This window comes from Sander lucioperca, chromosome 17 (assembly GCF_008315115.2).
Source record: "Sander lucioperca isolate FBNREF2018 chromosome 17, SLUC_FBN_1.2, whole genome shotgun sequence".
NCBI lineage: Eukaryota > Metazoa > Chordata > Actinopteri > Perciformes > Percidae > Sander > Sander lucioperca.
In genome coordinates, this window is record NC_050189.1 from 10,802,190 (window position 1) to 10,824,512 (window position 22,323).

At 41.7% G+C, this 22,323-nt stretch overlaps 1 protein-coding gene across 1 annotated transcript in view; it reads left to right on the forward strand.

Annotated features, from left to right (window-relative positions):
• Positions 1-22,323, forward strand: part of col4a6 (collagen, type IV, alpha 6) — a 165,369-nt gene that overhangs the window by 137,725 nt on the left and 5,321 nt on the right. Inside the window, exons 26-46 of the mRNA XM_035993640.1 lie at positions 3,892-3,936; positions 6,666-6,737; positions 7,414-7,521; positions 8,097-8,315; positions 8,661-8,819; positions 9,300-9,308; positions 12,876-13,046; positions 14,088-14,231; positions 15,256-15,375; positions 17,041-17,222; positions 17,352-17,415; positions 17,497-17,571; positions 17,899-18,006; positions 18,690-18,797; positions 18,919-18,990; positions 19,998-20,117; positions 20,206-20,322; positions 20,586-20,747; positions 20,856-20,954; positions 21,176-21,328; positions 22,079-22,195. Coding sequence (XP_035849533.1) covers positions 3,892-3,936; positions 6,666-6,737; positions 7,414-7,521; positions 8,097-8,315; positions 8,661-8,819; positions 9,300-9,308; positions 12,876-13,046; positions 14,088-14,231; positions 15,256-15,375; positions 17,041-17,222; positions 17,352-17,415; positions 17,497-17,571; positions 17,899-18,006; positions 18,690-18,797; positions 18,919-18,990; positions 19,998-20,117; positions 20,206-20,322; positions 20,586-20,747; positions 20,856-20,954; positions 21,176-21,328; positions 22,079-22,195 — 2,424 coding nt within the window. The remainder of the gene's footprint in view (positions 1-3,891; positions 3,937-6,665; positions 6,738-7,413; positions 7,522-8,096; positions 8,316-8,660; positions 8,820-9,299; positions 9,309-12,875; positions 13,047-14,087; positions 14,232-15,255; positions 15,376-17,040; positions 17,223-17,351; positions 17,416-17,496; positions 17,572-17,898; positions 18,007-18,689; positions 18,798-18,918; positions 18,991-19,997; positions 20,118-20,205; positions 20,323-20,585; positions 20,748-20,855; positions 20,955-21,175; positions 21,329-22,078; positions 22,196-22,323) is intronic.

Sequence of the window (22,323 nt, forward strand, 5' to 3'; positions counted from 1 at the left end):
TAACTGAAAGAGAGACGGAGCAGGGACCCCCTACTACAGATATTGTATAAAATGAAGTTGCATATTAAACTGGTCTTACAATAACGTGTAGGGCGGATATAATATATTATACATTATACATTCCTTCTTAGTGTATAGCTAATACTAAGCTATTGAAATAATAATTGTTGGCAGGATTTTATAAATCATGTTTTAATGTTAAACATACATGTGGCAGAGTGGATCCTTAGGATTAACAGGATCTGTGAATCTAATGGCGCTTACCCACTGCTAGTACCAGCTGATTCATATATATATATATTTTTTTATATAATTTGGCGGCACCCCCTGCAGTAAGTCTGAGGACCCCCCCACCCCCCAGGGGCCTCGGACCCCCTGTTGAAGATCTCTGCTCTAGGGGACAAACTGTTCCTGGTCCTGAAGCAGCCAAACTCCCCGGGAACCCGAAGGGACGACATGTTAGACTTTCCTCTACCAAAGCAGCCTCCGGCCCTCCATGCCTCGGCTGCTGCAGTTTCACTTCATGATTAATGGTCCTCCATTAATGCGCTTTTACACTTCTTCTGCAGCCAATAACCTTCAAATCCATAAACTGCTTCATCGACGCACATTGGTGACGTTGTAATTCTAATGCTAATTTGCGCCACAGCTATTGTGCTTCTTTAGTCTCAGAGGAATTGAGAAGGTTTCATTGGGTCAAATTACGATTCACAAATGAGTTGATTATTCAGATAAGTTGGATTTGGTCGTTCTTTTAAAGGATAATACTGGTGTTGTTTTAAAGTTCACAAAGTCAGTGCAGTTATTTCTTCCTTTAAAGAAAGTAAATTCATTCTTGTTCTGACTAAAAAAGACCAGCAAAATGTTGTTTAAAATACATGGAAATCTCATCTTATATTTGATGTGTAGTCGTCTAAAAACATCTCGTCTTGGTTAAATGTTTATTTAACCCTTGTGTTGTCCTCGGGTCAAATTTGACCCGTTTTTATATCAGAAATATGGGTTTATTTGAACCAAAATGCCCAAAAATAACATGGATGCATGGATGTACGTCGTGTGGAACCCATACAAAGATCTTTGCACGTAAAATTAATGATTACTTTTATTGAATTGTGGGTGTTTTATTCAATTTTATAAACATGTTTAAACGGTTTTAAAACAGTATCGTGACTAAACTTTGACATAAACCAGTCTGTGATTCCCTCAGCATCCTTTGATCTTAACTATTAGTCAAAATACTTCATAATCATTAAGAAAATTAGGTATAATGTCATATAAATAAGGTTTATTGACCATGAATTTAAAAAAAAAAACAATGTCTGGGGACATGTAGGGTCACATAGATTAATCTAGGAGTTCTTACACATTCATTTTTGTTTTTAGACATCTTCATAAACTGTAACAAAAGACAATCTCAAAGAGGGAATGATAAGATACTGCATGTGAAGTGATTTGGAGAAATATAAACCAGACCTAGAATATGATTTATAAATTGGCTGAACTGAAGCTTAGTCCACACGTACACGGGTCATTTTTTTTTTAAACGTAGTTTTTTCTCTGCCTGTAGACCACACAAACTGTGATTTAGGTCATTAAAAATGGATCTTTTGGGAAAACTCATTCCAAGGTGAAGATGTTCAGAAACTCTGTTTTCATTGTTGCCGTGGAGACAGGGAAAACGGGGTTTTTGGCTTGTAACGTCAGAGTGTGCACCGTTATCTCATAAAATAGTGCAGGTTTTAACCTTTGCCAACAGGACTTTTTACATGTTATACCATGTGCGTCGGATGGTTCACGCCTAGGGTTGGGTAGCGTTTGGATTTTTACGATTCCGATGCCGAAACGATACTTTTAAAACAATTCAGATTCCTAAACAATTCTTGAAAAACTGAAAAATGACATCAAAGAAAGGCTCCTTTATAGAGTTTTTTTTTTTTTAAATTGAAAATGATTTAAACTTAACAATATATTAACGTTTTAAAGTACTTAAATATATAATAAGTAAACCTAAGTCACCTAACACACAATAGATAGATTAGCCGAGCAAGCGTAATATGTTTACTAGCGATCACGAGCAGTGAATGGTTAATATACTTTTACGTCTGCTTTGGTGAGCCCAGAGGGAAAATATGGCATTTTAAAAGTAGCCTACATTTACGGTAGCTAGCGAACGGTAGACTACAGAGAAAGTGTGATATTTTTACGTCCGTTTCGGAGCGACAGAAGGAAAATATTTCAGTCGACACATTAAGTGGAACCGAAATGAGGAACCAAAATTTGCCTTCTAATCCGGTCTGATTCCTACCGGTTGCGTAGGAACCCATTTTCGGTACCCAACCCTAGTCACGCCTCGCCGTCGACCATTAATACCTGACAATGGACACCTCGTCGGGCATTAACACTTACTTAACACATCCATGTACTGTTACTCTTCCACTATATTGAGGAACAGAGGCGTCCGAATGCGCTACGGAGCAATCGATGCATCATTACAGCCAGGTAGCCTCCCGCTAATAGCCTTTTTTTCAAGCTTCTGATAGGCCAGCGTGGCTTTAGGGTTGTATCGCCGCCTCTGGTTTGGCTCTTTCCAGCGTTTTTAATGTGTTTTTGCGTTTTCATTTGGATGGAGATTTTATTTTGTGGACAGGATTTTTTTTTTTTTAAACCCAGTTTTCAAAAAAATACCCTGTACGTGTGAACTAGGCTTATATGCCAACCCTACTAACCCTAACCCTCCTTTAGTCTACCATTACCCCTTTCTCCTTCTCTGAGACTAAACAAGTGCTCAGCAGCAGCTGGGCCACTCACCTTCAGTATGAATGTGTGCTCTCATACTATGACGCTAATGCAGGTTATTGTCACTCACAAGAGCTGAGAGAAAATGAAGAGACACAACAACAATTTAATACTTTTTAGCCGCAATTTGACTGTTTTGTTACATCTGTCTCTCTCTCTCTCTCTTCTCTTTGAGTGGAATAATCTATTTTAAGCACTTTTACATTGAAGCAAGCATTTCAGTATGCTTTTGCCTTAACGGAATGAGCCTTGAATTAATTGAATGGAAGTGATTGCTCATTTGCTGATATCTGTTTGATGAAAAAAATGATTTAATTGCTTTATTGGCGCATGCGAATGACCCTGACTGGCTTTGTATGCTGCCATCTTCTCCCTCTCTTTCTCTTTCTCTCTCTCTCTGGCTCTCCCTCTCTCTCTTTCTTTTCTCTCTCTCTCTCTCTCTCTCTCTCTCTCTCTCTCTCTCTCTCTCTCTCTCTCTCTTCTCTCTCTTCTCTCCCCTCTCTTCTCTCTCTCTCTTTCTTTTCTCTCTCTCTCTACTCTCTCCCCCTCTCTCTCTCTCTCGATCTCTTGCTCTCTCTCTACTCTCCCCCCTCTCTCTCTCCCCCTCTCTCTCTACTCTCTCCCCCTCTCTCTCTACCCTCTCTACTCTCCCCCCTCTCTCTTTACTCTCTCCCTCCCTCTCTCTTTCTCGCTCTCTCTCTACCTCTCCCCCTCTCTCGCTCTACCCTCTCTACTCTCCCCCCTCTCTCTCTTTCTCCCTCTCTCTATCTACCCTCTCTACTCTCTCCCCCCTCTCTCTCTACTCTCTCTCTCTACCCTCTCTACTCTCTCCCCCCTCTCTCTCTCTACTCTCTCCCTCTCTACTCTCTCCCCCCTCTCTCTCTACTCTCTCCCTCTCTACTCTCTCCCCCTCTCTCTCTCTCTCCCCCCTCTCTCTCTCTACCCTCTCTACTCTCTCCCCCTCTCTCTCTTTCGCTCTCTCTCTCTACCTCTCCCCCTCTCTCTCTTTAACTCTTTCTCTCTCTCTGTCTCTCTCTCTCTGTCCATCCATCCCTTCATCTCGCTGACCTTCCTTGTGCATGTGTATCTGTCCAGGTGAAAACAGCTGTGAAGGGGTTAATGACGCCGGAGAGGGAACGGGTGGGTAACTAACTTTTTCATCCACCAGCCAGAGTAACGAGCCTGGGACAGGATTTGTAGCTTTTTGGGTTCAGGCAGCCCGGCCACTGGCGGAGTCATAAAATATCCCTGGTGTTCACATGTTGGCCAGAGCTCATCGGCCCAACAGGGGATGATCTTTGAGACATTATTAGATGGAAATAAATGCTGCTACTCAGGGGTTTTTGACCAACTTCATTCAGTTATTCAGGTATGGCCTCATACCGTTGTATCATGTGTTCACAATGCAAGCAACTTGGATTACAAGTCGCATATTCGGGCTAACTGACTGCCAGCTGCAATATAATCAAATCTGTATCATATACATGTGGGGCAATTGGGAATTTTTTCAGAAAATCACGAGAAGAGAATATCCTAGTTTTTTCCCATAAATCTGGGAGTTTTTTTTCCGTAAATATACAACTTTAATCTCAGAGAATATCCAAGGTTTTTTTTCCCAGAATATTACCCTCCTACTCAGCTTCGTAATAACAATTATTTTTTTCCTACAATGGACCTGATATGCTGTCGTACAGGTCAGAAAAAAATGATTTTGTTAGTTATAAATAAAGACGTTTAAGACTCAAAAACTTGACTGGCTCTTCTCACAGAGCCAATGAGGAGAGCAAGAAAAAAACATGGCATGTAAGTATGGCTGTTTCTATGGCAGATAATACTACACTAATACAGATAATTATATGCAGACGCTGATAAAGAAAATAGTTTTGTAAGGCCTTTGATCTAAAATACCTTAAGAAACTTTGGCTATTATGAGCTCCTTTTTCACTTCAAAGCTTCTAAATCCTGTAAACTTTAAAATGAAATTCCTTAAATGCAGTGACTCTTAAAGTGGGGTCTGTGAAAAGTTTTCTTTCTTTTTTTGTGGAAGGCTTCAAAGTTCAACAAATAATGTTTTAAAGCTATAATAGTTCATAGATTACTTTCAAATATAACAAATCCATAACTCTGAGAGGGGGTCCCCCGTTTATTCTCCATCTTGTCCTAGGCTGAGAACGTCTGGTTTAGAGAATTCATGCTTTGAATCAAGTTCTCAGTCATGTGCTGCTGCAGCTGTATCAAACTCAGAACAGAAATAAAGTCATGAGAGGTAGGTAGAGAAAAAAGAAAGAAATCTAATTTAGGAATAGCCTTTAAAGAAACCAAGACGTTTGTTAAACATTAAAGCGCCTGGCATAATAAAAATCTAGTGACCAGTTGTTTGCAGTGTGAACACGTGGTGTGAACGTTACTCAAAGAAAAGTCTCTGATGACGGAGAAAAAAAGATTGCCGTTCTGTTTTTGTAGGCTCTAATCAGTGGTGCAACGTAACTAAGTACATTTACTCAAGTACTCTACCTAAGTACAAATGTTGAGGTACTTGTACTTTACTTTTCATGCCACTTCTACTCCGCTACATTTCAGGGAGAAATATTTTACTTTTTACTCCACTACATTCATCTGACAGCTTTAATTACTAGTTCCTTTTTAAATGAAGATTTTTGCACACAAAACACATGTAGTTTATAAAATCTGATGTTTTATTATAAACTAAACTAGCCAACAATATAATGGCCTACAAGTCCAGCTGACATGATTAGATCACTAAACACACAACTGTTTGGATCCTTTACACTTTGTAAGTTGTGAGGATTTTCTGCATTGAGTCCTTTTACTTTTAATACATTAAGTACATTTTCCTGATGATACTTACATACTTTTACTTACGTAACATTTTCAATGCAGTACTTTTTACAGAAGTGAAGGATATGAATATTTCTTCCACCTCTGGCTCTAATGGCTCCGCTGACCTGTAACCCACACTGTTGGGCAAGCAATTGTGGGAAACATAGTCTTTTGCATTCTGAAAACAATTGTCAATCATTTGTTTATGACGGAGCCGATGGAAGCTTCTCGCTCCCTGCGTCTCAGGGATTCCACTCTGGCAGAGTCGGTCGATGATTGACAAGTCGAGTTTCAGGTTTTATCCGCAGAGATAGGCCACTTTTTTTTAACAAGCGTTATATGCCGCAGTTACTCTCCTCTTCCTCCAATCCAAGCAGCTGAAACTTGACGCATGTTTTCCAGCCCTGCCTCTTCTAAGTGCTTTTAACCAGTGAGTGGGGGAGGGGGTGAATAGTCCTGATCCACAACACGAAATTTAATTTATAACTTTTCTAATTTTTTGTACTGACCCTATTGTGATGGTTTTTGCTACTAACGACATTCAACCTGCAACACATAACAATAATAACAATAATTCCCATGATTCAACTCAGATTAACCTAAATGAAAGTCTTATATATTTGGCATGAATGGAGGCGACAGACAATCAACGTTGCGAAAGACATTCACAAGAATTTACTGGCTGTTTAAAACATGATGATTTGAGCTAAAGAAATATCGTATATGTTATTCTCATTATTACTAAACGTGTGCTAGGCATTTAGTGTTGTTTTGCTGGCTTAGAATAATGGAGCGCTGGCTTACTGTAGATGTTTCTTAAACACATCTCTGTGATGGGTAAGCTTTGTCCTAACTGGACCTCATCTTTTAGGTCAGATAAATGGACCCACGAAAATGTTTGTAAATATTATTTGGGCCACGTGTGGTAGGATTTAGTAAGAGAAGAGTGTAACTATCTTTTATATGGAAGGAATAAATAGCCAATGTTTCTATTGTGTGATTGCTAACCTTTGTGTGACTGCTACCAGGCCAATCTCTACCTTGCACCATACCTGGGGAGGAAGGAAACCCCGGTGTCCCCGGTATACCTGGACGACCAGGTAGGATTCAATTAGTTTTTTTATGTTCTTTATTGTAAGGGGTTGTGTTTAGTTGGCAAAGGGAAGGATTTAATATGTTAAAAAGTTTAAATAAATGACAAGACAATGCTTAAGAATGGATTCATTTCGGTGTATGTCACTGGAAACATATTGTAACTGTACAATAACATGCAAAGCTTTGATTTATTACTTTGTAATGATACCATTTTATTTTCTATAGATGTCTGTTCAGGCTATCACTCCTCATGCACAAAGCAAACACAGAATCATATAACTGGGGTTGTCACGATTTAGATTTTAAGTCGAAAATCAAATAATAACATAATCCACTTTCGAAATCAAAAGCAGGATCCGTGATTCCCCCAGTAGTTTTCTCTCTTTGGCAACTTGCGCACATCGGAAGAAAACAACAACAGGCACAGTGTAGCTTACCGGCAGGTAGCATGCAGCTAAAGAAAACAAGGTAACGATAGCTTAGGGACTGTTCAGTATTTATGGAATGGACCATGGAATGGAAAATAGGGGAGGGTCATGTCTTTTTATTCTTTGTTGAGGGGAGGGTCATCCAACATTTTTTAGTCTAGGAGTCTATAAAAAACAATATTCATCAAAAAAATGCCTTTATAACAAAATAAATTGTACACATAATTGAGGCGATACCTGTCTGCACCTAAAGGTCCTAAAGGTCAACCCGGTAACCCAGGAGGCCTTGGACGTCCCGGGTTTGATGGTGCCAAAGGAGAGAGAGGAGACTCCGGTTTTGGAGGCCAACCTGGACCACAAGGTAAACCTGCGTGGTCGGTCACTGCTCTATTTGTTCTCCAGAGTAGAATCAGGCCCGACACTGTGATGAAGAGTCAAGTGTCTGTAGATTGAAGCTGTGAACTGAAAGCAGGTGATTTTATGTTTTCATACCGACTTGCGTTTTTTTAAAACTGGAAATGTAAATCTTCTTTGTACTGTTTAAGTGATTCTGACTTCATTCCAAGCCAGCCTTCCTTAATCACCTAAATGAGCAAAAAAATGTTTTAACAATATATCCAAACTTAAAAAAACTCTTATACTAACTAAATATACAATGGCTTAGGGCTGGACCAGTGATTTCTTGTTTGTGGACTGCTTTATGTGTTTTTTTGGTTTATCTGTCCAGATAAAGATTAAGATAATTAATAAGATTATTTTCTATTTGTCTAAAAGAGTTGATTTGTTCAACTGTTGTTTGTGCTCATTTGTTGCTTATCTCGTTTGTTTTTGTCTTTTTTATTGCTTATAAGTTTAACTTGTATTTTTGTATTTTTACGTTCACTAAATTGACTAAATCAAAAATAAACCTCTACTCTCCTCTCTGCCTCCATACAGGTTTCCCGGGACCCAGAGGTGATCCTGGAGTTCCAGGTGCTCCCGGACAGAGTTTAGACGGAGAAAGGGGGAAGAATGGCGCCCCTGGGCGTCCTGGAGCCAAGGGCCAGCCTGGAGAGGTACTGGGAGCCACACCAGGTGGCCCAGGACGGGACGGGGCACCAGGTATTCCTGGAGACAAGGGCCAGCCCGGGACACCAGGACAACCTGGATTACCTGGTGAGTCTGAGTCTGTTGCCGAATTTCCAGGCGGCAACGGAGCAATCGCGGAAGTTGAAGGTCGTGGATATAGACGCCCAAGACGATTGTGATTGGTTTAAAGAAATGTCAATAAACCAGAGCATGTTTTTCTCCCATCCCGGAATGCTGTGGGGACTAGCCAGACCCTCCTCCGCAGCGCTGTGGAGGAAGGTCTGGCGAAGCGAGACTAGGTGTGCCTAATAAATGAGCGTAAGTAGCTTCATTAGGAGCTGTGTTGGTGCTTGTTGTGGTGGTTCTGGTAGCAGCAGGACAGAGTAGAAACAGCAGCAGTAACATCTGTCATTTTCTTTCTTCCTCTGTCAGGTGGTGATGGACGTTTCGGTGTTCCTGGGCTGAAGGGGGAGCGCGGAGTTGACGGTGCTCCTGGTGTTACCGGCCTTCCCGGACTTCCAGGCGATCCGGATTTTGGCATTCCAGGTCGGCGTGGACCTCCTGGCAGTAGCGGACTAAGCGGATCACCAGGTGAGGGAAACGATTCAACCCTTTCCGCGCTTCACCTTTTATTACCCGACTTCTGTTTCATTTTGTAGGGAATTTTGACATTTTTAGACGGTGCACGTCTGAATTGAGTTGTTTGTATTTGCTTGATTTTAAAGTAAAAGACAAAAAAATATATTATTTGGTTTGATCTTTGCTGTTGTCTTTCACTCCTCATCCATCCACCTTTCCCGGAGTTGGTTCATTCCTCCCCAGTTTTCACTGTATTTCTTTCACAATCCTTCGTTTTCAAAATCAGACACCACGGTTGCCTGTTTTGTTCCTGTTGTTTATTCAAACTCTGCATCACCCAAAAGTCTTTTTTTCTTCTCCTGTTGTGTTCTTCTCTTTGTCCTGTGTTTCTTCCTCCTTTTTTACTCCCTCTTTCCTACACACCACCACCACCATTATCTCCATCCTCCCAACCAATCCATCCTTTTCTTGATGTTGGGTCATTCGCTATAGGCTGCCAAGGTGAGACACTCTCTCCCATCCATCCATCCATCCATCCATCCATCCATCTATCCATCCATCCTTTGCCTCCATCCCTCCATCCTCCTGCTATTCATGCATTAAACCAAACGCTTTAACCGCAATGTTCCTCAAAGTGTCTGCCCACTCTCCATTTCCCATCTGTACGGCAAAAAATGTCCATCTTCTCAAAACAAATGAAGGAAATGTACCAAAGTAAAAAAAAAAAAAAAAAATGTAATTTTGTTTGTTCTCGAACCAAGTGAATGATCAAATTATTATCTGGAAGCCAGCAGAGTTACGTTCCTTCAGGGACCATGCACTTCAGAGTGACACCCTCATGCATTTGTGAGCAGAGACTATTTTGATCTTTAACAACTCACTTATTTGATCATATCACACAATCTTCCTCAGCAGATGTTGTGGAAATATTGGCTGCATCCGAAATTCCACACTCACATGCTATTTAGTAGCTGAAACAGTCATTTTTTAGTACGTCCGAGACCTTAGTATGCAACCAGTAGTACGCCATTGCATACTATTTCCAGTAAAATATTACAGTATGCAATTACTGGACTACGCCGGCATAAATATCCCACAATGCAATGCGGCAGTAATGACAACGTTCATAACAGACAAAGGGACAGAAACCGAGGAGCTCTGTAATGTCAATAATTATTATAATATATATATATATATATATATATATATATATATATATATAATTTACATTTCTACATATTTAAAGGACTGTTGGTCTAGTTATTCACCTCTTTCAGTAATTTAAGCATTATCTGGCAATGCCAACAGGGGTCGCCATGGTTACGCGTCTTCAACGGCAAGGAGGCTCTCAGGATGTGACGTTGAAAATGACAGTTTAGTACGCTGAAAAGATACTACTGTTTATTTACACAAAAGTATGTTAAAGGATAGTATACATGATAAAGCTTTAGTGCGTAACCTTTTGATGTTAATGAACGTCCGTAACATTCAAGCCGTGGCCAAATGAGTTGCTACAAAGCTAATTAAGACTATCAGCTCCACACAACTCTCTCTGTATTTCTCAGTATGACTATGTTCAGAAGATTGTGTCGTAGTGAAGATAATTATCTCTTCTGAAGAGTCCGTCATGTTTTTTTAATCCTCTGTGTCCTCCGTGGCTACTAGCAACTGTGTGGAGGAGGGTTTGGGGGGGTGGTGTGTGATCACGGAAGGCTTGTATCATGTGGATGCGCCGACAATGTTGTTGTCATTACTTAGAATTCCTCATGGGGGCGACAGAAACTACGCACTATAGCTTTAAGTATGTAGTGCAGAGGTAGCGATTTCGGACTCAACCATATATTCAAATTTCCATCTTTTTGAAGACTTCTTCCTGCTTGCATCAGAATTGAAATTGAAAGTTTGTTGTTGACTTGCTTCTTGGTGGTTAGTTCATGCACTTGTGGAAAACGGAGATTCGTTCTGACCAACAGCAATGTTTTAATTGCAGCAAACCGCTGAAGTCACATTAACAGGGTTCCCACGGGTCTTGAAAAAAACCTGGAGATTTAGAGATTAGTTTTTCAGTCGTGGAAACACCTGGAAATTGATTTAAATGACCAGATATCGTAGCCTGGCTTCGCCCTCCTACGTACTTCCACTCAATTTTCATTTTCCTTCAGTACGTCGTCTGGGTTTGCGGTATATTTGTGGGTTTTCTCCGGCCAAATCTTTACTGGTCCAATCAGCGAACAGAGTGGCTGAGAACGATGACGTTGAAGTTGTAGTTTGAGTTGTAGTTCGTTATGGCGGCAGAGAAACATGCAAGCGAAGCCATTCGGTCCGTTGTGGCAAAGCTGCCGGATATCCAGAAGTTAAGGCCCGAGCAAGAACAATCTTTGCTGAGTTGTGTTGGTGGCCATGATGTTGTGGCCCTCCTCCCCACGGGGTTCGGGAAAAGTTAGCTTTTTCCAGCTTGCTCCGTTAGTGGTGAAGGAGTTGGCTAAGGCGAACGCTAGCGATGCTAAGCCGACGTCACAACCAAACGTTAGCGATTGGTTATGGCAGATCCAGAGTGGCTTTGGGCAGATCCAATAAGTTTTAAACTTCAACAGAGCCTTCAAGGAAGTTAACACTTGTCAATGGAGAGTGGCCAGACTCTCTGTACAAATGAAATGTACCAGAGTCTGGTATGGACCAGGCTACAGATATCCTGGAAATAATCTAATTTATGTTGTCCTGGAAAGTTTGTATTGTATTTTAGCCCGTTACTTGCGTACGTAAACCCTGTTGTGTAGTCTGTTTAATAAATTTGACTGTTGGTAGGATAAGCTGTTATTCCCAAAGGAATCTGCATAAGTTGTGGTTTTAAGTACTTGTGGATTGTCTCTCCTGCAATTGCAATGCATGTTCGCCCAAAACCAGTTTATAAAAATATATATTTACATGCTTAAATGACACTTGATGGAAATGAATGCATCACACCTGACTGAAGGACAGTTGATTAAACAAAAACACAATTTTACAACTCAATTAATGGTCCTAACAATGGCTTAAGATGGACGTTTTAGCTGTGAGAGATTCAAAAACAGAAAGAAATCTGAAGAAATGTGTCTGCTGATGTTTGGTTTTCATTTTTGCAGCCAGTACTAACCCTAGTACGTAGTTCAAGTACACCTTGAAGTGTAATCTGTACTAGATGTGTTCTCATCGCATTAATTGCAAAAGGCTTGAGTGAAAGGTTTTGGTGCCAATGCTGTTTAACAATGTCGCTGCACTCTTAAAAAAAGGACTTTCCATTCTCAACTCATCTCTGCCTTGTTAGACAAACGTGGCAGCATCAATGTCGCTGCACGGATGTGTTGAAAATGTGTCTCTCTTTTTAAGAATGTAAACAGTAGTCGTAGTAGAAGTAGTCTGCTATCCTGTAGGACAAACTTTAGGCGGTTGAAGCTCGCTAATTCAGTCTGGAATTGCACTTGAGTTTCTAATACAGTATATACAGTTTATAATTACAGATTTGATCAAGCAAATGTTTAAACATTTTAAACCCCTGCATATGTATCCGAAATTAGCCACTACAAGCCGTGTATCTGTTCAATAAAATCCCCAATCAAAGTGCAATTGCAGTCTAACCAAGGCAATTAAAGAATGTAATGGAACATGTGCGCTTGCATTGTTGTCTACTTTTTTTTGGCAAAGTGTGTCTGTGTGTGTCGTACGTGTGTGCGTGTGTGTGTCAGTGTGTGTATTCAGAAAAATATATAATTAAATTACTATATGTATTAATAAACTTAGCTATTGTGTTGAAAGGTAAGTCAATTTATTATAAAAAGAAAGGTAAGTTTATATTTGTTGCTCAGTCTATTTGTTGGCTTTTAGAGAGTTTTTTCCAACACTTACGTTATACGCTTTTGTGTCTGAATTAGTGAAATTTAGATTCATATTAATATATTTATACATTAATACAGTTTTTTTTAGATTTCCATTTGTAATGTAGATTCTGACCAGTGTCTGATAAAATCCCTCTCTGTCCTTCTTTTGCCCATCTCGCCATCCGTCCCGTCGTCATCCTCCGTCCACCCCCAGGTTACCCCGGTCGTAAGGGAGATAGAGGAGACCCAGGGTTCCCAGGGCCGGCCGGAATGAAGGGAACCCCAGGACTGCCCGGCACCATTGGATCACCAGGGCCCAGGGGACCCCCGGGACCGCCAGGACCGGGAACTAGAGAGGGAATCCCAGGAATACCAGGAAGGAAGGGTGAGCGAGAGCTACCGTTGATGCTCTTACTTCTTACATCTCTTCAACTTCAACTTTCACTTTATTACCCTGGAGGAAATGTGATCTGCAGCAGGCATCAAAATCATAACATGTTCAACAAACATAACCCATTATCATCAAGCAACAAATACAGAAAAAATCCACAACACAAATGAACAGCCAACAGCTACCGGAGAATAAAAACATTAGAAACAGCACAATTAATAAATATGTGTTAAGTCAAGTCAAGTGCTGTACAGGCAATGAGGGAACGTAACTAAGTACATTTACTCAAATATTGTACTTAAGTACAAATGTTGAGGTACTTGTACTTTACTTGAGTCTTTTCTTTTCATGCCACTTTCTACTTCTACTCCGCTACATTTCAGAGAGAAATATTGTACTTTTTACTCCACTACATTCATCTGACAACTTTAGTTACTAGTTACTTTACACATTAAGAGTTTGCACACAAAACTATAAAATATGTTGTATTTAACTAGCCAACAATATAACGGCCTACAAGTCCAGCTGTAATGATTAGACCGTTAAACACACAACTGTTTGGATCCTTTACACTTTCTAAAATGGGAGGATTTTTCTGAATCACATACTTTTACTTTTAATCCTTCAAGTACATTTTCCTGATGACACTTACATACTTTTACTTACAGTAAGTAACATTTTCAATGCAGGACTTTTACTTGTAACAGAGTATTTTTACAATGCGGTATTAGTACTTTTACGTAAGTAAAGGATCTGAGTATTTCTTCCACCACTGTGTACCGAGACAAGTAAGAATGAATGGAATAAATAAATCCTTAGTTTCCAGGCTAATCCAAGCTATTTAGCAAGAATACACAGAAAAGCATGTAAGTTAAAGGAGTAAATTAAGCTTCTGAATGGCCGCAGGGATAAGAGAAGCCCTGGCACGCCTTGTTCTTGTTTTGGGCATTCTGAAACGACAACCAGAGGGCAAGAGACTCCTTAAAAAGGACAAATCTCCTTACAGCGACAAGAACATTTTGTGTCTTTCCACAGGTGAGAGAGGTTTGCCCGGACTGGTGGGTTTCCCTGGAGTACCAGGTCGTCCTGGAAGCCCAGGGTTTCCTGGAGGCAAAGGACTGGCTGGAGGGCCAGGAAGAGACGGACGCCCCGGCGGTCCCGGATTCCCCGGACTGAAAGGTAGAGTATCCAGAATACGGGTGTGCCACATCACATCGTTCACGATAATACCGGGATCATTTTATTATGATAGAACAATAATATTGTGATAATGGCAATATTTCGACGTCAAACCCATGGACGTCGGAACAATTGTATGTGGATGGGACAAGACCCACACACTTTTTAAGACCAATGATATCACTTTTACCGTCTCTAATTCAGCGCATCCGTCAGACAAATCCTCTCCACTTGAGGAATGGCCAAATACATTAAACTTAGGGGTGTACATCTCTCCCTTATAGGACGATCCGATACGTATCTAGATACATGGGCTACGATACGGTTCAGGGACGATACATTTTAATATGAAACAATTCAGTGCCATTCGATTTGATGTTGAAACCATTTGGTGCCATTTGATACGATTCAATCTGATAGATACAGTTCGTATTTGTTTAGTTTACACACATTCATTTCCCATTATAAATTAAAATAAGCCAATTCTATAAAAGAAACACTGCCTACCTTCAAATAAATATACTGTATATTTTGTAAAAGGGACCAGGGAATAGCAAAGCAACACAATGTTTTAACTTTTATGAGTGCACAACATTTATTTTTTTGCCAGCTTTCCTCCTGTTTTAGGAAGCAGCGACTGTATTGCGTTTTGCCTGCAAAACCGTGTCTGTGTTGTTCATATTTATGTAGAATTATAGTTTGCTCTTCTTAGGTAAAATATGCGGCTCTGGTAGATGTTTGTGCTGTGCAAGCACCGCCTCTTTTATGTGAACGCGCGCGTCTCTGGATTGGGAAACCCTAGGTTGATTGAACTAGTTGTTAACCACCGTGGTGACACAGCTTATGCAGGACCGCGGTTGTTAGGTTAGGTGAAGCCGGGTAACTGAAATCAATCCAGGGCATGTTGATCTTGATTCGTAGGACAGGCCTCAGGATGATGACACCTGGGCAGCGATCACAGGATGGCAGTGTCAGAACAGACGAGTCGCGCTGACTTTTACTGTATGTGTTTTTCCTCCTCTAGGTGACAGAGGATACCCCGGTCTCCCTGGCTTGCCCGGTGCTTTTGTTCCAGTAAAGGTTGAAAAAGGAGAACCAGGAATTCCCGGAGCAAATGGTCTTCCTGGCTTCCCCGGACCCAGAGGTAACACTACTTCCCTGCCCTGCTGTATAAGTAAAACGTTATATTGTGTTCAAGGCAGCCCAACAAAAAACTAAAATTACTCATAATCACAGTCTAAGGTATATAAATACATGTACTCTCTATGTCATTCTTATATAATTCTCTTTTTTCTTGAAACATTCACAGATAAACCTGTTTGCATAATATTAATCACATTTCTTAGCTTTCTGCTAATTTAAATCACCAAGAAGTTGATTTATTCTGCCAAATGTTGCATCTTTGTATAATAAGACTGCACAAGATCCAAGAGTTTTATTATAGATCAGCAGTTTTACTATGAACCCGCCAGAGGGGAACCCTTAGGGACTTCTAGGACTTCAGAGAACATATCAGCATTTTTAAAGTCATATTAAACATTCTCAATTAATGATAATGCTCTATTTTATTTCTAATTTTAGCTTGATTTTCTATCAAATTTGCTTCCAAAATGACGGCGTTAGTGTCCTAAAACCTTAAAGATAGAGTTATTATATATTTTTTATAAATATTGTTATATTTAGTTGTTGTTGTCTCTAGGCAGAAAAAGTATTACAGCTCAGTCACTCATTGGTATGGACTTCCTAACCGGAACCTGGTCAATCAGCCGATCACAAGTGTGTGTGTGTGTGTGTGTGTGTGTGTGTGTGTGTGTGTGTGTGTGTGTGTGTGTGTGTGTGTGTGTGTGTGTGTGTGTGTGTGCGCGCTTGCTTGTGCGTGTGTGTGTGTGTGTATGTGTGTGTGTGTTAGAACTTGTTGTGCAGCGTGTTATAGCTGCTCACATCTTATTTTAAAATACCCCAAAAAATGATGACTTTGCGACTTTGAAGGCCCAATGCCAGACCCCATGTTTCGCTACTGGAACCTGTGTGGAGAGAAGTATTGCGATCTTTTGCTTAAGAAAGAATATCAGTTCCAAAATGAGAAAAATTCCATTTCGAGTAAAAAAAAAAAAATCCTGCGTTTTACTCAAGTAAAAATGAATTATTAGTATGAAATACTATGCAAAATGAACTTGCATGAAAAAATAAAAGCACTCATCATTCAGTTTATTTGTCATGCATGTCCCTGGATTATTATAACTTTATATAACCATTTTAATGGTTTTAACAACTTAACACACATTATTTTATGAAGTTATTCTGTTATTCACATGACAAATCTCACTCTCAACAACTAACTATACCTGTCAGATAAATGAAGTACCATGAAACAGTACCTGAGTGCAGTCCTGAGTAGGGCTGCACAATTAATCGCAATTTCATATGGACTAGTGCAATATCCAAATCGTACGTGGGCGCAATATTTGTTAAAGGCAAAATATATGTCAAATCATTCAGTGCAGAGTCCATGCAGAGACGTCCCGGCCTAGAAATTGTATCATACAGACTAAAGAAAAAATCTTCTTTAGGTACAGATCCTCGCAAAAATCACCAAAATGATCATTCACTCAAATATTTTGCATCATATCTCAATTGCAATATCAGTCAAAATAATCACAATTAGATATTTTACTCACATCGTTCAGCCCTAGTACTGAGTAAGTATAATTAGATGCTTAGTTGGTTCCAATCTGTCATTTTCTGATCAGCTGATTAGGATTTGTCCTCCGTGTTGCACCTGTAACCCCGACTCTGCGTCTGGTTTCAGGTGACAAGGGTCTGCCAGGTCAGCCTGGTCGTCCGGGTCTGCCTGGACTTCCTGGTTACGCTGAGCAGAGCAAAGGACAGCCGGGAGATCCTGGGTTCCCCGGGCGACCAGGAGCGCCAGGCTTCCCCGGAGCAAAGGGAGAAGCTGGAATCATGGGATTCCCCGGCATGTCTGGACCAAGGGTAAGAAAACAGACAGACAGACAGACAGACAGACACACACACACACACACACACACACACACACACTTACATACGCAAACATGCAACAAGATCAGCTAGGGAGACTCAAGTTCTGACGCCGTCTTTCAGGGTGATGATGGTGTACCTGGTTTACCCGGCAACCCTGGAGAATTTGGTCGGCCTGGTGGCAAAGGTGAGTGTAAATATCAGGCCTATTTATGAATAGTTTAACACATAAATCCATCCTTTGACTGGCGTGTTTTCTGTTCCTCAGGTGCACCTGGAGAAAGTTATGGTTATCCTGGAGCTCCAGGAGCTAAAGGCCAGCCAGGAGATTCAGGCTTCCCAGGTAAGACTCACTCATGTTTGGTTTCGGTAAAAAACAAAAGACCCACACCTTACCTAAATATAACAGTAGTTCCTTTAAACTGCTTTTAACTTGAGAATAGTTAAAACCGAAGCACATGCAAATGACCAGGGTTCAAACCCAGTACCTTCTTACCGTGAGGACACAATGCTAACCATTAGGCCGCCGTGCCAATTTCAGATCCTACTGATGAGAATAACTTCTAACAACCCCTCTACCTTTTGTCTTCACATTAAAAAAAACCTCCTTAAATGTTTAAAACATCTGATCCAGGATGTCTCACCTACCAGATTGATTGTCTCTCTTCAGGTGGCCGTGGCTATGACGGCGCCCCCGGTGACATCGGCTTTCCAGGAAGTCCAGGTTTCCCTGGAGTGAAGGGAGCTCCTGGTGAGGGAGGACGGCCTGGATTAATGGGTGAGAGAGACCGCTACTAGGACAAACACATGACCAGTCTGCCATACTAGTACTGCTTGGCCTGCGGTTTCAGAACCAAATTGTCCCCCAAAATCCCTTACAGAGTACACACTTACAGTGTACTTCCACTTCAGAGGAAGACATTGTACTACTACATTTACCTGACAGAGAACGTGGCGTCTGCGTATGACGTCTTTTGTGCTGCAGGTTTTTCGTCAATTTTTTGTGGTCAACCTTGATTGTTCGGTTGTTTAGTTTTATTCGCAGTTTTTAATGAACAATATCCAACGCTGTCCAAACAGCTCCAAATCCCAAACCCCAAGTTTATTGGGTACCCAGGAAACCAAGTGTGAAGAAGTTTGGATGAACGGTTCATGAATAGAATAGAATGCCTTTTATTGTCACTATACACATGTACAATGACATTAAAAGCAACTCCTTTTCCAGTGCCAACATGTACGTAAAATAAATATAACAACATTAAATAAATAGATATGTTTTATATACAGTGTGATATGCAATGTGGGTTATTGCACACATTTCAAAGACAGACACACACACACACACACACACATACAGAGGTTTCCCGATTAATTAGAGAGATTTCATTCGAGACACCAGAGAGAGTCAGAGGGAAGCCACAATCAGATACTAACCCATTTGGGTCGTCTTCCCCTCTGCAGGCTCCCCTGGTTTCCCCGGGCCCAAGGGCCTGTCCAACTACCCAGGAAGGAGAGGAGCAGATGGGCCTCCTGGTTTCCCTGGAGGTCCTGGAGGTCCCGGAGCCAAAGGTGAGAGACATCACGCACCATGCACGTTTAATCCCGTTTCCAAACAAGACGAGGTAACTACAACAGGGAAGATTATGAGCACAGGCTGCAGACAAACACTCACTCCGTTGTGTTTTTGCAGGTTTGCCTGGATCCCCTGGTTTGGATGGACTTAATGGCCTTCCTGGACCTAAAGGCATCCCTGGAACCCCAGGCAAGGACCTCATTACACACACACAGAGTCATGCTTCTTCTGCTCCAGGGCCTAGACTCTAGCGGTTCACGTGAAACTCTGAAGGACTCTTAAAAGGAGTCTGAAGAGAGTCGGTCCATCTCAAACACAGTCGTGGGCATACAGTGTTTACAGCGTCATGTTCACCTAGTCATGTTAGTTTCTATGGTGACCAGGATGTCCAGCATTTACTTTCTCAAGCACTATTTGGCTTATTAAACAATACTGCGTTTGCAGCAACAGCACTCTTTGTCTGCACAGTCCACAAGAAGCATGAAGCAAAACTCACATAAACAAATAAAAGTTTCATCTATTCTATTCCTTTTAAATCACTTCTGATCCTTGTTATTTTGCGTCCTCGACAGGTCAAATTTCTCATCTTAAATTTGCCCTTTTGAATAATTTCGAGATCAGATATACAAAACCATTTACCACTCACCCCTCTTTGAGACAAAATCTTTATATCATATATTTAGGGGGCATTTGTAGGCCTTTATTTCCACAGGACAGCTGAAGACATGAAAGGGGAGAGAGAGGGGGAATGGCATGCAGGTTGGAGTCGAACCCGTGGCTGCTGCGTCGAGGAGCAAACCTCTATATATGTGCGCCTGCTCTACCAACTGAGCTAACCCGGCCTCTGCCATGTGTTGTACCTGGTGTGGACAGGGAGTTATTTTTGAATTTGGCCACAGTGAGTCTGATCTATTGATACATATGTAATGTGTTTATATGAATCCAAGTCTTCATATTTCTGGCCAGGGTCCTGCAGGTGGTAAATGGTTAAAAGGACTACACATCTACATCAATTCAAAGAGGACATTTCCTGTTTTAAATGAGACAATAAATAAACTGTAAAAGAATACATAAAAGTCCTGTGAGGAGCTGACAAAATTCTGCGCAAAAATTCCAAGTAAATATTCGTAATTAATCACGACAGTTTGCAGATGTTGACGATGAGCTGGTGAATGTTTTGTCGTGTTTGTGTGCAGGTGGGAGTGCAGGCGGTCGCCCAGGAGCCCCTGGTGTTCCAGGGGTGAAGGGAGAGAGAGGAGTCTCGTACCCCGGAGCTCCAGGCTTCCCAGGGCCGAAGGGAGAGAGAGGAAATACAGGTGAGGTAGTCTTACAATGCTAATTGAGTGTAAATGACTTAATATAATATGGAAAATACTGACTTCTGGTTTTGTTTTTGTGTGTCAGGGGGTCCTGGACTTGTAGGGTTCCCTGGTCTGCCCGGACCTCCTGGTCCGACTGTGGGGTCGGATGTCCCCGGACCTTTGGGAGACCCCGGCCTCCCTGGACTGGATGGAGAGTATGGTAAATACATTTCCTCATCCCTTCCTCTGATTTCCTTCCTTTATTTCAACCCAATTCCCCCTTTACCTGTTTTGTTTCCTTTCCTCTTATCTCATCTCATCCCTCCTCTTAACCCTCTCCTCTCCTCCTAACCCTCTCCTCTCCTCCTAACCCTCTCCTCTCCTCCTATCCCTCTCCTCTCCTCCTAACCCTCTCCTCTCCTCCTAACCCTCTCCTCTCCTCCTAACCCTCTCCTCTCCTAACCCTCTCCTCTCCTCCTCCAGGTTTACGAGGTCCTCCAGGTCCTCCCGGGCCTCCTGGTCCAGGCACAGCCCAGGGAGATAGAGGTGACTCTGGGCTCCCGGGCTTCCCTGGCTCCCCCGGCAGGAAAGGAGAATCCGGCATTCCTGGAGGCGCCGGACTCCCCGGCAGCCCCGGTTTCAAAGGTGAAGCTGAGCTCCAAACAGGCTTTAAACTAAAAATGTGATAAAATAAATAAAAAAAGTTTGTGTGTTAATGCAAAAGATAAAGTAAAACGTGTTTTTGCTTTTCAGGAGGCCGAGGTGAGAGCGGCTACAGCGGAGGTCCTGGTGTCAAGGGTTTCCCCGGTGACCCTGGTTACTATGGAAACAAAGGAGCCAAGGGAGTACGAGGTAGGAGGAGTTTAGTCTTTCCACAGGTAGACATCCATCAGTGGATTTTGATGGTACAGGAAACGAAGGCAGGTTACTTTTATGTGAGTTTAATTTATTTTATCCTACTAAAACTTTTCTTGCCCTTTATTCCCTTTTTTTTCTCCGCTCATCCTGTGTTTTTCCTTCACCCATCCGTCCTCCCTCGTTCTCTTTCTCTTTCTCCATCCCTTCCTCCCCAGGGCAACGTGGGCGTAAGGGTATCCCTGGAGTGGTGGTGCCTCCATCCCCACCAGACATCGGGAATCGCTTCGGAGATGTGGGTTTTCCCGGTGCAAGCGGTGGCTCCGGTGTCCCCGGAGAATCCGGTCAGCCAGGAATGCCCGGACGTCCAGGTGAACAGTGAAAACCATTTTTTTTTTTTTTTTATAAACAATCTTTGCCATGGTGAAGACGTTGTTTAAAATGATCTCTTTTCCAACGTTAAAGCCTATTTGGGCTGGGCAATATGGAGAAAATCAAATATCATGATACACAGTAATTTCATGGATCCCCAGTATGAATATATATGATATGTATATAGGGGTTGTAATTACACTGCAGTACAGTACCAGTAACTGCAGTACAGTTCCAGTAACCTGACTCCGCCAGATGGATTGCTTTGCATTTGCTCGGCATATCCATCTGGGAACTTTCCGTTGGAGAACTTTTGGGAAGGGGCGAAAATACTGTTTAGCTGATTGGATAAACCATCTGTAGACGGGCCAAATCAACCAATCAGATCAACGATATATCAAACTCTTGCCGAAACCAGTCGGGAGAAGAGCAAAAACATCTTTTCCTCCGCGAAAAGCCTCCAGTGCCGTTTTTTTGCTCTTCTTTCAATGAAGGAATACTTTCTAATTCGGATAAAACTTGCGCGGTAGCTAAGCTCATCTCATCCGTGGAAGCCGCCATGTTGTTTAGACTGAACATTCGCTTCTTGTTTCTCAAATTTTCTCTGTCTAAAGATGCCAGACTGATCTGCGAGTGGAAAACTAGAGCTCGCGAGATCAGGACGGTCTCACGAGGCTACAGTTCCAGTGCAAAGAGACTGAAACATGGATAAAGGGGAAAATAAATGTCTGTCTGGTCTCCTGCTGCAGGTCCCAAGGGTCGTCCCGGTCCCGTTGGTAAACTTGGCAGGACTGGGTCTGCTGGTTTTCCTGGACCTGTCGGTGACGCTGGACCCCCCGGTTTCCTTGGACCCACTGGAGAACAAGGTCAGTAGTCTGTCAAAGATGACGCTTATTTCCAACTGTTATGTCTCCTAAATTCAATTCAATTTCATTTATAGTGTCAAATCACAACAAGAGTTATCTCAGGACACTTTACAGATGGAGTAAAACCA